General features: G+C 35.0%; 1 protein-coding gene and 1 long non-coding RNA gene across 3 annotated transcripts; one reads left to right on the forward strand and one right to left on the reverse strand.

Annotated features, from left to right (window-relative positions):
• Positions 1–110: 110 nt before the first annotated feature.
• Positions 111–13,965, reverse strand: ptger1a (prostaglandin E receptor 1a (subtype EP1)). Of its 2 annotated transcripts, XM_005165731.6 has the most exons (4): positions 13,713–13,965; positions 13,556–13,601; positions 5,194–6,098; positions 111–2,576 (listed from the first exon to the last, which is right to left on the reverse strand). In XM_005165731.6, exons 3-4 carry the CDS (start codon positions 6,043–6,045, stop codon positions 2,307–2,309), a joined length of 1,122 nt encoding a protein of 373 aa, XP_005165788.1. In that variant the 5' UTR covers positions 6,046–6,098; positions 13,556–13,601; positions 13,713–13,965; the 3' UTR covers positions 111–2,306.
• Positions 8,197–12,390, forward strand: LOC137487446 (uncharacterized). Its single transcript, XR_011009981.2, has 7 exons — positions 8,197–8,906; positions 9,204–9,259; positions 9,661–9,714; positions 9,818–9,939; positions 10,322–10,436; positions 11,090–11,195; positions 12,148–12,390. It is a non-coding gene; the product is annotated as an uncharacterized lncRNA (long non-coding RNA).
• Positions 13,966–14,294: the final 329 nt, after the last annotated feature.

The raw sequence follows: 14,294 nt of genomic DNA on the forward strand, positions 1-14,294 counted from the left end.
AATTTACATGGTTTATTTGTAGCTCGAGCCTCAAAATGCTTTACTTACAGTTTGATGAAGCACATTGGTTATGCATTGTGAAAAAAAATGAAACAGTACCAGATCTGAAATTCACTTACTTGTTTTATTTTATGTATACTTTTGCCATGTAAATATCAACATAAGAAGCTCCAGAAAATTGGAGGGGAAACACAGGAAATAAATTATACAAAAATATGAACATTATTATTCACACAAGCAATGTGCACCTTTACATATATGCAAGATAAACATCAGTGGAAAACGCAGTCTTCCTCCTATATACATTAAACTGAGTTTACTTTACAGTTCTGATATCTGATAAAGATCATGCTGTACAAAATCTCCGAAGGGTTAACTTTACGCAACCTTTTTTTTTAATAAGTGTACAAAAAACACTTATGTTTAGTGCCACTTTTCACTGGCATGCCAGTTTTTGTACCCAATGATTTCATCATAGGAACAAATGGCTACAAATAAAAACATAGTCCTGGCTAGAGCTATTGCTACATTACTAGGTAATCTTGGCCAAAGCGAGAAGGGTCTGGCTGCAGATGCAAACTAAGACTGCATGCAATGCTTTTAATGTGTACACCTAACCCGTTTCTAACACCTCACAGTGACGTCCCTAGCTCTATTGAGTGCAAGTCTGCATTCAAATACTCTTAGCCAAAGACAGCAAATAATTGCTGATTTCTTTTACACTGCCATGAGTGTTTCTGGCCAAAACTATTAGAGCTCTATCGTGAGGAATGTCCATCTCATGCTTTGTCTTTGAGCAGGTTTACTTTATACATTCTTTACACAGACATAGAGAGTGCATCACATGCTGTAATTAAGGGCTCCTCTAAATAAATGAAATGTCTCATGTGTTGTGTTCTTTTTGGTTAGTATATTAACCCTTTACCCTGCTGAAAAAAAACAGCATGTACTGTATGTTATGATGCTGGTGTGCTGGTTAAAAAATATATTTAGCTTAAACCAGAGTTTCTTAACTGGTGGGTCGTGACCCAAAAGTGGGTCGCGGGAACATTTTCAGTGGGTCGTGTAGTGTGTGGTCAAAAAAAAAAAGTGTAATTTTAAACTTTGACTTTTATTTTGAAATGCATGCAGGACAACTGTACTGTTTGACATGTGAAATTTTATTTAATTAAAGCAACAAATGCCCACATATGACCCTCAATATGTAAAGTATGGATTTACATATTTGACATATTTTTACATATATATATTACATATTTTTATTCAAGAAAAAAAGACTTAAAGCCTTAGTGTGTCATAGGTAGTGAGGTGCTCTCACAAGTGAGCATGAAACCTTCTAAATTAAAACAACATAGAACCCGACAACATGTTTTATTAACAGTTCAGTTTTAGTTAATGGTAACTGAACATTTCCTTACCCTAACCACTGTTTGCAGTATTTTTTCTTTTTACTTTATAATATTTCTATAATTTGATACATTTTGTTAAACGACAGCAATAAAATATAGTTTATTTGTAATTGTTGGTGATTTTTTTTATGATTTATCAGTCACTACTTGTGTATTGTAACAAATAAATCCAAATTAATTATAATTCCTAAAATTGTATTTTAGTTCCTAAAAATTTGGGTCGCGGCTTGATGACCGTGTAAAAATGTGGTCCCATGGCCAAACCAGTTGAGAACCGCTGGCTTAAACGGGCTAATAATTTTGATAATTTTAAATAAAAAAAAAAACTGCTTTTATTCTAACCCAATTTAAACAATAAGACTTTGTCCAGAAGATAAAATATTATCAGCCATATTGTGTAAATTCCCTTGCACTGTTAAACATAGTTTGGGAAATCTTTTAAAAAGAAACAAAAAAAATTTAAAAGGGGGCTAATAAAACCCACATTTGCTGTGGGTCACGCCGATCACTCGACACAGAAGTATAAATCAGCCTTCGGGTAACAGCAGTAGATTTATGCAGAACAGCAGGTGTAAATGGCATCCGCGAGAGAAATTTGAGACCTGAAAAAGTGTACACAGCGGCCTCTGGTGGATTTGCAAAAACAAAAACGGAAGAAAAAAAACTAACCTCCTGGGACATTTTTGGCGCTTTCCAGAAATGTATACAAGGGTACATCTCAATATTGAGCCTGGGTTGAAAAATTACAGCATAATTGCTAAGTAAACTAACTTTCACTTACAGTAGGACTAAATTAACTATTTTCATTTTGGGTTTGGACCAAATAGTCCAAGAGAACCAAACTACAAGTGTGAACACACACTTAGCAGGGTAGTCTTTTTTTTAAGACTCTTACTCTCAGACTCTACTGACAGGATTCTTCTCTGAGCTCGGAAAAGAGTGGATCTCCCAGCAGCGGAGAGTGCTTTCCTTCAAGTCTGTTTGACGTTTGGTGATGAAGTAAATCTTTTGGAGGACAGAACGACGGAGAAGGATGTAAACCCATGGGTCCAGGATCTGGTTCCAGGAAGCTATTCGCACACCCATTATCATCAGGGTCTTGTAGGTGGCAAGATCGTCTCCTATGGAGTGCTCGTATGACTGCTTGACTGTAATTAGGCCAACAATCTAGATTTGAGACAAAAACAAAACATTATTAAGACTGCAGCACAAAATATTCAGGTCCAGTAAATCTATATTTCAGTCCATTACAATATATATTTATACTCTGTGTCATTTGTAGTATAAACTAGCGACTAAATGTAAACTAAATTTAAGTCAGTACATTTTACTTAGTAGTGAGACTAAGTCAGAATATTGCTGACTTTACATTTATTCATAACTTTTTTTTCAGCTTAGTCCCTTATTTATCAGGGGTCACCACAGCGGAATGAATCACCTACTATTCCAGCATATGTTTTACGCAGTGGATGACCTTACAGCTGCAACCCAGCACTGGGAAACACACATACACGTTCGCATTTACACACTCATACACTACGACCAGTTTAGTTTATCCAATTCATCTATAGCGCATGTCTTTGGACTGTGGGGGAAACCGGAGCACCTGGAGGAAACTCACGCGAACATGGGGAGAACATGCAAACTCCACATAGACATGCTAAGCAGGGATTCGAACCAGCAACCTTTTTGCTGTTAGGTGGAGAAAAAGATATATCTCACCAAGTAATTTTGTGTTCAAAAGACATCTAATAAATGTCCAAACATAGACATATTGGCTAAAACAAGGCCATATTTAGGCTGTCAGTGAAAATTTATTTGAAAAAAAAATAGACTAGTCATTAAATAGGCAGAGCTTGCATGTGTAGTCCTTCATTCCTGTTTATTTGATGACTTATTTGTCGCTGGTTTGAGTACTGGCTGGGCCAGTTGGCATTTGTATGTGGAGTTTGCATGTTCTCCCCATGTTGGAGTGGGTTTTCTCTGGGTGCTCTGGTTTTCCTCCATAGTCCAAAGACATGCGCTATAGGTGAACTGGGTAAACAAAATTGGCCGTAGTGTGTGAGTGTGTGTGTATGGGTGTTTCCCAGTATTGGGTTGTGGTCCTTTTATGTGGTTCACCACGTAAAAACATTTGCTAGAATAGTTGGCAGTTCATTCTGCTGTGGCGACCCCTGATAAATAAGGGATTAAGCTGAAGGAAAATTAATGAATAAGTTCAATAGTAAAGCTGCAATGATTTTTCTTTTTATGTTGACCCCAAAATATATTTTGAAGAATGTTAGAAACCCCTGACTTCCATAGTAGGAAGAACAAATATAATGAAAGTCAATGGTTACATGTTTCCAACATTTTTTACAATACATTTTTTTGTGTTCAAATGTTCAGAAGAAAGAAACTTAAACTCAAATTTGTGACAAGTGAATAAGTAAATTATGAGAGAATTTTCAATTCTGGGTAAACTATCCCTTTAAGAGACATATAGTTGAAGGCAAAATTATTAACAAAATTATTATTTATTATTTTTCAACTGTTTACCAAGTGATGTTTAACAGAGCATGAACGTTTTCACAGTTTTTCAGATGATTTGTTTTTCTTCTGGCTGGAATAAAAGATTTTAAAAATGCTATTAATATTAGGCGTCACGGTGGTGCAGTGGTTAGCACGATCGCCTCACAGCAAAAAGGTCGCTGGTTCAAGCCCTGGCTGAGTCAGTTGACATTCCTGTGACGCAGTAAAGTGATGCGATTTCGCAGGTCAGAGTTCATCAAACTTGAACTTTGCACCGCAGCAACCTGTGAAACTTGACGCATGACCCTGCATTTCCCATCTGACGCATTCGCGTGCGTATGAATGGAAGCCTATGGGAGAAAAAGCCCAGTGTGACTGCAGCTTAAGAGTGTATGGGTGTTTTCCAGTGATGGGTTGCAGCTGGAAGGGCATCCGCTGCGTAAAAACGTATGCTGGATAAGTTGGTGGTTCATTTCGCTGTGGCAACCCCCTAATGAAATAAGGCACTAAGCCGAAAAGAAAATTAAATGAATTATTAATATTATTCCTGATGGGTAGGGGCAGACAGAATCTGTGGACATTTTCTGTGCAGAATATTGTAAAAAATCTACGGATTTTTGTGTGTATCATAACTAAAAACGTAATACGTTGAATAAAAAAATAACAACACATTTTTAACTTTTATTTAATGTTTATTAAATGCAAATCCTAATAGATCCATTTATTTGCTAAACAAAGCAAGTCTCAGAATATATCGACCATATGTCTTCTACTAAAAGACAGAAATGATTACTTTACAAATTGTATTGTCAGTAAATCATATGAACATTTTCATATTAGTCAGTAATATTGCTGAAATTAATAAAAAAACTGAATAAATATAAATGTACACACATTTACACACAACTAAATAAATAGACTCAATGATGGGCTGAAAATCTGACCTACAAAACTACTATAACTTGCCTAATCAACCTAGTTACGCCTTTAAACTGCACTTTAAGATGAATACAAGTATCTTGCAAAATGACGTAAGCTATTATTAAAACTAATATGGTTCAAAATGTGCAGAAAAAATCTTTTAAACAACACTTGAGTATTGTTTTTAAAATATTACAAATTTAACAGGAGGGCTAATCAATTTGATTTTAACTCACTCTCAGGACCAAATACACCCCTTCACATAATCTCAACTTTTCATTTCTTACTATTATCAATTAATTTATTGAGTGTGAATATCTTCAAAAGTTGACTTGCAATCGCTCATACTCACCAAAAGAGGGCTCCAGCAGATACAAGATGTGACCATGATGCCCACGAGCTGCACCACCATCTCAATATCATGAGATCTGGCTGACCGTCGGTTACATGGTTTCTTTCGTATCCTTCCTAGCACCAAAGTTAGTCCACTTATAGTGTTACAAACCAAAGCAACAGCAAGGGAGGTCAACCCAAGTCCTGAAAACAACATGACAAATGCCATATCTGCCTTCTCAGCGTCCTCCAGCACTTTAATAAAACACCAGGTTCCAGGGTATTGGTAGGTATATGAACCCAGCTGAAAACAGGGCAAAAGGGCAACACAAAGAGCTGCCAGCCAGATGACAGAAAGCGAGAGTTTAGTCCTTGTAGTTGTAACAAGCGAAGCATGAAGAAGTGGTTTTGTTACTCCCAGACATCTCTCAGCTGCCATGGCACAGCCAAGAAAGAGCGGACACAGTCCGAAAAACACCATACTGCCTCCTAAGAACTGGCATAATGGGTCAGCCCTGTTGTATTCCTCAGCTGGGACACCTCCAGAAAGATACAGCCTCATGACTATTGCACCAGGTATGACGTGTCCCACAAAGTCTGTGGCCACCAGAGAGCCAGCAAACAGGAGAAAGGCCTTGGATCGCCTGCGCAGGCGAGCATACGCATTCGCCAGGATGAGAAGAGCCACGATGTTAGACAGGATCCCCAGGGTCATGGAGAGCATGGCAGCTATGGGGCCGCTCAGGATGGGTCTGCTCGAGGTGACATTTGAGGGGTCGGCGAGTGATAGAGAGCCGGCCTGTCCTTCCCATTGACTGCGGTTGGAAAATGGGTTGAGCGGCACAGCGCCTGATGAATTGGCGTGATGCATGGCTACCTGAGAGGGGTGTTTATATGCTGCAGGGCTCCCATCTTCAAGTACAGCTGTGGATAGAAAAGTGAAATAAATACAGTTGAAGAATTATGAACCCTCTTATATCCCGATATCTGTTTATCGAATAGAAGAACACATTTCTAAACATAAAAGTTTTAATAATTCAATTTTTAGTAGCTGATTTCTTTTATCTTTGCCATGATGATAGTAAATAATATTTTACTAGATGTTTTTCAAGACACTAGTATTCAGCTTAAAGTGGCTTAAAAGCTTACCTAAGTTAATTAGGCAAGCTAATGTAATTAGGCAAGTCATTGTATAACCGTGGTTTGTTCTGTAGAAAATAAAAATAAAATATTGCTAAAGGGGGATAATAACATTGACCTTAAAATTGTTTTTAAAAAATAAAAACTGCTTTTATTCTAGCTGAAATAAGAAATATTATAGGAAATACTGTGAAAGATTCCTTGCTCTGTTAAACATAAATTTAACTGTATACATGTGAGAGCAGGTCATTTCTAAGAGTTCAAAGCTTGTGTGGCTTTCAGTTGATGTAGATTAAAGAGATTCACCTAAAACTGACATTTCTGTCATAATTCACACACCCTTTATCTTTTCCAAGCACATTAGATTTTTTTTTGTGCTGAAGATATTTTGAAGAAAGTTGGAAACCTGTAACTAGCTGTGCGATTAATCGAAATCGAATCACAATTTAAATCGTAGCGATTAGCAAGAGGCTGCAATATGAAATATATCTGTAATATTTAATTTCCCCCGCCAATTGCAAATGTGTGACTGCCGTCTATGTGTGATAGTCTAACTGGCCAATTGAGTGAGCACAAATGAGTGATGAGTGTCTTGCTAAACAGTCAACTGAGTATTGCCAGTGACACTCAATCTAGTAGCAAGCAACAGAAAAGTACATTTTCAGAGTTGTTTCAGCCCTGTTAGTTTGCTGAGTGTTTTTTTTTTTTTTTTTTTTGTTTTTATAATAAGCTACACTAATACTTAACTTGAGTTCAACTTGTTTACAGAAAGGTACGGTCATTTTGTTTGTGTTTACTGTTTGCTCTAGAGAAAAAAAAATGAGTGTTTAATTTCTGAAAATGTAAAAATAAATTTGAATAAATGTTTAAGAAATGTAATATATTTTCTGTTTCTTTTTCGACTAACACTCATTTTTTATTTAAGAACCATAAATGACAGTTATATCTGTTTGTCAAATATTTCATATTGTTATCTATCTATCTATTTATCTATCTATCTATCTATCTATCTATCTATCTATCTATCTATCTATCTATCTATCTATCTATCTATCTATCTATCTATCTATTTATCTATCTATCTATCTACACTGTAAACGATTTCTGTTGTTTTCACAGTATTATACTGCATTTCTCAACAGTTTTTTACTGTATAAGCTGTGCACAGTGTGTTACTGTATATATTGCTGTTTTCACAGTATAATAATGTATTTTCAACTTTTCTATACTGTAAACATGGTTAACAGTATGTTACTGTAGATTTTATAATGAATTTTGGGGAAAAATCCGTTACTGTGCATCTAAATACAGTACTGCAAATGACCAAGAACAACTCCACACACACTATATATTATGATTATTATGTTTATTTATTTTTAGACAAATTATTTTGTGAAGTAAATAACCTAACCAGTTTCTTCAGACTGTTCAATGCATTAAACTGTCCCCTGGTTTTCCATTTTTGGGTGCACTTTATAAGGCAACATGGAAATATTAAATAATATTTAATAAACATAACTTTGTGCTGAACCAAAACGTAAATTGGAACAAAGATAAATTGATTCACGTAACCAAAGACTGTTAAACACACAAAATGATTTCAAAGTCAGCTTAAATGTCAGAGTGACCAACCTGCTTTAGACGGATTCAAGAATATTGGGCGCCCATATTGGCCACCGTATAGGTCACATATCTCCGCATTTTCAAAACAACATTTTAAAATACGCACTATCTTAATAAATAAACCACAGAATTGAGTTTAAAACAACTACATTCTCGCATGAAAAACGGTTAAAACTTTATTTCATAACACATTTATTATCTAGTCATCGAAGACAGGGCATGTCTCAATAATGTCTAGGCCGATTAAAGCATGAGGTTTGCCGGATACATGAGTGATGGAGCGCCGTCAACCCCTGGAGGTCAGAATCTCCCCTATCGGCAAAGCACACTTAAAATTAGACATGATATCTAAAAACAAACCACAGATTTGAGTTTGGAAGAACTACATTCTCGCATGAAAAACTGTTAAAACTTCATTTCGTGACATATTAAACGCAATATTTATGATATGATCTGGCTTTTCTCATCCGCCATTATATTTGCTTGTTGGTGTGAAATGAACCCTGGGAGAAAAAAATATTAATTCTCAAAACACTTCAAGCGAACCTTATTCTTATTGTTAAAGTCAGATATATGTAATATTTTCGCTGGTAAAGTGAGAAGAAAAAAACAATATTACTATTTTATCAATACCACGTTTGCACTGGTTCGGTTCAGCACACAAACGACACCGAATCGGATTGAACCGTTTGCTCGGGAATTATTTTATCACACGTGTTCACAAGCACATTCAGCAATATGTGTATAAATGTGTGTGGCCGAGCAGTATAACGAAATAGTAATGATTCATTGTTGTGTCTTACCATAATATACAAAAAGGAATCGGTTTTAGGCGGACTCGACTCTTTACTGTTCTAAGGAGCCGATTCATAAAGCCGAGCCGACTCGATTCGACCTTCACCAGGCAAGCAACGGCTCTTCTAATTTGAAATCCACCTGTCGCCTTTTCTTCCAGTGAATTCATTCTCGGTAAGTGTTTAAAAGTCAAATTCTGTTCGTTAAAGGATTGTTTTGTGTATATTTCCGTGTAGTGTGTGTGTAATTTAAAATAATTAACCAAGTTACTTTAGTTGTACTGTAAGTTAGGTACTTATGTCACGTTATTCGACGCCAGACCGTGTTTGTAGTGTTTGCGAGGTATTAGATAAGGTAATTACAGTGAGTTTATCTTGAGTGAGTTTTTGACCATAGTAACGTTAAGTTACCTGAAAAAAAAAACTTAACTTTTACTTGGGGTTAACTGCATTAATGAATTCTCTATTTCAGCACAACACTGAGATGAAGGCAAAGTCACCATGAAAAGTTAAACGTTTAACGTTAAGGTAAGCTCTGGTCTTCATGTGGTCATTATGACTAAGCTATCATTATGGTTAGATTTGTAAACTGTAAGTTAGTTATTCACACTAAACTCACAATGAAACAAGTCTAAACTGTTTTATTAAATTGAGCTGATAATAAAATTCAGTTGATGTCTTTTAAGCTAACGTTAATATTAACATAATTCATATTAATTGTCTATTTCTCTCTGGTTAATGAGCTTATTGTATAACGTTATTGTGTCATTAATTGTACATTTTATCTTTGGTGTTCAGGTGTGGGGAATGATTTGTATACAAATTTTTTTGAACCCCATACAGATTTGTATGGTTGTACCATAGATTTAGATTATTAAATGTTAAGTCTTATTTTACTCTTATTATATTTATCTTTTTTGCAACTACAGCAATTGATGCTGAAAAACTGATGCTACCAATCTCTCCTCTCTTGATTATTCAAGGTAATGTTGATGTCTTCCTCATTTTGATTAGATTTTGAAATGTCAAGTTGTTCACAGATTTGTTGTGAGGAGTTTCATGTACAACCTCTTTTGCTTCTTCCAGAAGCGACGCAGTGGCACAGTAGGTAGTGCTGTCACCTCACAGCAAGAAGGTTGCTGGTTCGAGCCTCGGCTGGGTCAGTTGGCTGAATACAATGGCATAATGATTCTGCTTGCTCACAGGAGGTACTTGATTTAGTTTTCCTCAAGCGATACATCAGTTTTTATGAGTAATGCGTGACACTTGAATTGAAGGGACAGTTCACCCAAAAATGAAAATAATGGCATCTTTGGCATCCTCCACTTGTTTCAAAATAGTTAGATTTTTTTTTTTTGTTCCATTGAACACAAACTCGTATTTTTTTTTAAGAAATTTGGTTCAAATATGGAAGTCAATAGTTACTGGTTTCTAACATTCTTCAAAATATCTGCTTTAGTGTTCAACATAAATTTAAATGGATTTAAAACACATGGAGTAATGGTGGCAGAAAAGTAAACTATCCTTTTAAATATTTTATTCTGAGACTTATTTAAATGTGTCTTGTCTTTTGCCATATTGTCTTTCTAGCTCAGATTGTGATGGACCTGGAATGTGACACCAGTTACTCTTAAGTCAAGAACCAAATAAAGCACAGATGTGGAGGGATCTGCAACTAAACTAACTGGAGGAAAGGAACCTTTAGGTAAAAACACCTGCTTTATTTAGATCTGAAGTATTTTATTTGGCATAGAGTATTATTTTTTTATTCTTATTCTAATTTTATGTTATGTATACTGAATATAAGTCATTTAAATTTCACAAATGATTGAATATATAATATCATCTAGATGTCTTATTTTTTATTGTCTTAAACAGGGGTGCTCAACCCTGTTCCTAGAGATCGACCTTTCTGCAGAGTTTAGCTCCAACCCTGATCAAACGCAACTAAACAAACTAAATAGTATCTGAAGGAGCACTTGGTAAATAAAGACAGGTGTTCTTGATCAAGGTTGCAGGTAAGCTCTGCGGAAAGGTAGATCTCCAGGAACAGGGTTGAGCACCCCTGATCTAAATGCTCAAAAATGCTGTTTCAGAGGTGAGGTTGGATGTAGTTCAGAAATAAATTCATTAGGATCAATGCTTAAAGTAAATGTTTACTTCTCTCTGTAGACCAAACATGCTTAGTATCCCACACATTTTAATGAATTATTTATTTTGGTTACTTTTACATCTATATATGGGTAAGCAAGTATTTAATAAATAAAATTATTTTAAACCACTTAACCAAATGACTCTATTACCCTAGCTTCTGGGGAAAAAAAACATGTAAAATAACAGATTTTTTTTTTTTTACAGTGTGGGTGAACATACTACCTTGATGTCCAACAAAGGCTGCACAAGAGCTCATTTGATGGCACATATTCTGTCCTGTCTACATCTCTGACGAAGTGCTTCGACATCAGTGAGTAATAAATCTTCATATTATCATGCATTCAGGATTTCTGTAAGCCTATCTTTAATTTTAGTTTGTAATTAGCAGTGACTGTTTTAAAATTTGGTATTTAAATTATTCTTAACGTTTTACTGATGCTGTGCACAGTAACGTTATGATGATTTAATTTGAGGAAATGTCACTGGTGAGGTGTATTAATATTTATTTGTCTCACTGACATGCCATCACTGCATATTGAAATACAGTAATACTAATTGACCGCAAAATATTATCACAAACATTTCATGAAGTAGACTGCTTGACTACTCTTCATTTCTTTGCTCAACTTTAAAACATTTGATCGTGTTGCTGTGCCTTTCGGCAGATTTTGCCAAAAATGAATGCTTAGTGATTACTTTTTTTTATGCGAACCAAATGTCAGTAACTTATCATTAGCATTATTTTTTTTTTTTTAAATCACCCACGGCTTTCATGTTCTCTAATGTAATCTTGTCTGTAAGTTAGAAGTAGATTTTCACATGTTAAAAGCCTAAAAGTACTTGATTAACATTAGTCACGTTAACTTAGATTATTTTATTTATTTATTTATTTTTAATATGTAGCCTCTTAAGGTCAGAATGAACTGTGTTCACCCCTATTAAATTCATGGAAGCGCTAGTGTGGTCATGGAATCAGATATTCAAGCTATACAGAGTCAGACATTAGGTTAAGATGAGACTTTATTTTTTACATACCTGTGTGGACACTTGACTAGTGTTGACTTGACTGATCTTTTCCCCATTAACGTTAGTGTAATTGTAAATAGACAACAATCTGTATTTTGCCAACAAAAACGATAAAAAAACAGTGTCTTATATATATATAAAACAGCAGTGCGGTGTTTGGTTTCTGAATGAATTAAATAATTTGAGGCATGATTAGTTTTTACTCCAGTGATTGATTTTGCTTGTCGTTTTTGCAGGATCATCAGAAGTGCTCCTGCCCTTTTTCACTGTCCCTTTTCCACAACATCATTTGGCCTTCATCATTTCGTGTCTTGTAGCAGTATTTTCATCTGTTTTTAAAATTGTAATACTTTTTGATGCATTAATTGTTGACTGGTTTTACTGATCAATTTTTCATTAGTGTTCTGTTGCTGTGTTATATTGAATAATTGCTACTGTTTCAGTAGGGTTTACACAATAAACTTTTATTGTGAAGTTAAAGTTTCAGTTTCTTTATTTTTCTTGTATTTCTTGAACAGCTAAAATAACATTTGTGCAATTTTTGAACTTTTTTTGCTCATTATAAAGTAGCACTGTTAAATACAATAAAATAACATTTAATAACTGTAAAATACTATACAGTAATAATGAAAGTAACGTTAAAATACATTCTGCATGGTAAAAATGTACAGTAAAATACTGTTTTCAGTTTTGCAGTATGTGTATTACTACTGTAATTGGTGTTACAGTATAAAAAGAAAACAGTAAAATGATGTATTACATTTTACAGTAAATCTAATACTAAAGTAATTAGTATTACAGTAATGTTACTGTTTTATGAAATACAGCAGCTACTGGATAATTGTTGCCAGTAACTTACTGTTAATTTAACAAGAAATCGTTTACAGTGTATCTATCTATCTATCTGTCTGTCTGTCTGTCTGTCTGTCTGTCTGTCTATCTATCTATCTATCTATCTATCTATCTATCGATCTGTCTGTCTGTCTGTCTATCCATCTCTCCACACACAAACATTTAAAATTTAAAAAGCCAAGAACTATTTAGGGCCACACCAAAAATCTTACATGTGAAAGAAGCAGGCATGTTCGGACAGGGGCTCCTGACAGCCACAAATCATTTAAAACATTCCTCAAGGTTCCTTCTCCTGCCTTTGACCTCTCAATATTATTTCTGGTAAACATCTTTCTTTAATCATGCTACAGTGAGTCATACTGAGCCATATTTAGCTAATTACATGGATGCATTATAAAGCACTGATCCAGGAAACACATAAATATTTGCATAGTTCCTCTTGATTCCTGCTGTGACACTTGAAATTGAGGTAAAGTTGGTTTTAGATTCACACGTTCGTTCAGTGATAACTTGTGCTCTCTATAATGTTTACCATGTAACTTTAAATATCCAGTCAGAAATAGGATGCAGGTATAACTTCAAAACAACATTAGCACTATTTAACTGACTGAACAATGTTGTAAGTTGATAGTTATTGGCCGCTTAAATGATTTCTCTATTTGGCATTAGGAAAAAAAATACTTTTAGTAAAAAATTATATCAAGGATAAAGTCGGAATGTGCGACTAAAACCAACTTTACCTCAGTCACTTGACATAACTCAGGTCGGTGAAGAGCAAACGCTTCTGCTTACCGTCATTATCGGATTTCCATTAAAGCATAATTTCCATGAGGATCGCCTGTGTGCGCAAAAGTTACAAATTGAGTTGAATAATTGTGTATATGAAAGGATATTCTAGTTTAACCTTAATAAAAATATAGAAATTGCTGTTTTAAGCATAAAATATTACATTATTGGTTGAGATGAACGCAGAAGGAAAATGGTGCATCCTCGTATCCAAAGATTCCATCCGAGCGCCTGGTTATTTTTAGTTCAGTCTGAGGAAAAAAGTAATGAACCACGTCCAACATATGAAAAAAACTAGTTCTCCATAAGAATCTGGATTTTAATGAGGCATTGCAGATTTTTAGTTCGGTGGATTTCTAGGTGTTTTATTCCAGCAGCAGAAGCGCGCGCTCGGATCAGCAGCTTCAGTTCAGTGTGAATCTGACGGTATATGCGGGAGACTAAATAACCCCTCCCCGATGAAGATCACTGCTGTAAGGTGAGTGTGAATCACTTATCAGTATGTGAGATACACCAAGATGAAGATGTTTTAAGCCATAAAAACATGTGTTAATGCGATGAAATAAAGGTGTTGTTAACCCTCATAATGCACTCGACATCTGCGTCCAGTGTTGATTGTAATTAAAATTACTGTAATTAAATCCACATATATCTCCAAGTCATTCGTTTTCATCTTCAGGTAATTTAATTTGGCTACTGTTAATTATAAATGTACTTGCCCTAAATAATTTAAATACATTCTACT

The sequence above is a fragment of the Danio rerio genome, chromosome 6, assembly GCF_049306965.1.
Source record: "Danio rerio strain Tuebingen ecotype United States chromosome 6, GRCz12tu, whole genome shotgun sequence".
NCBI classification, from domain to species: Eukaryota; Metazoa; Chordata; class Actinopteri; order Cypriniformes; family Danionidae; genus Danio; species Danio rerio.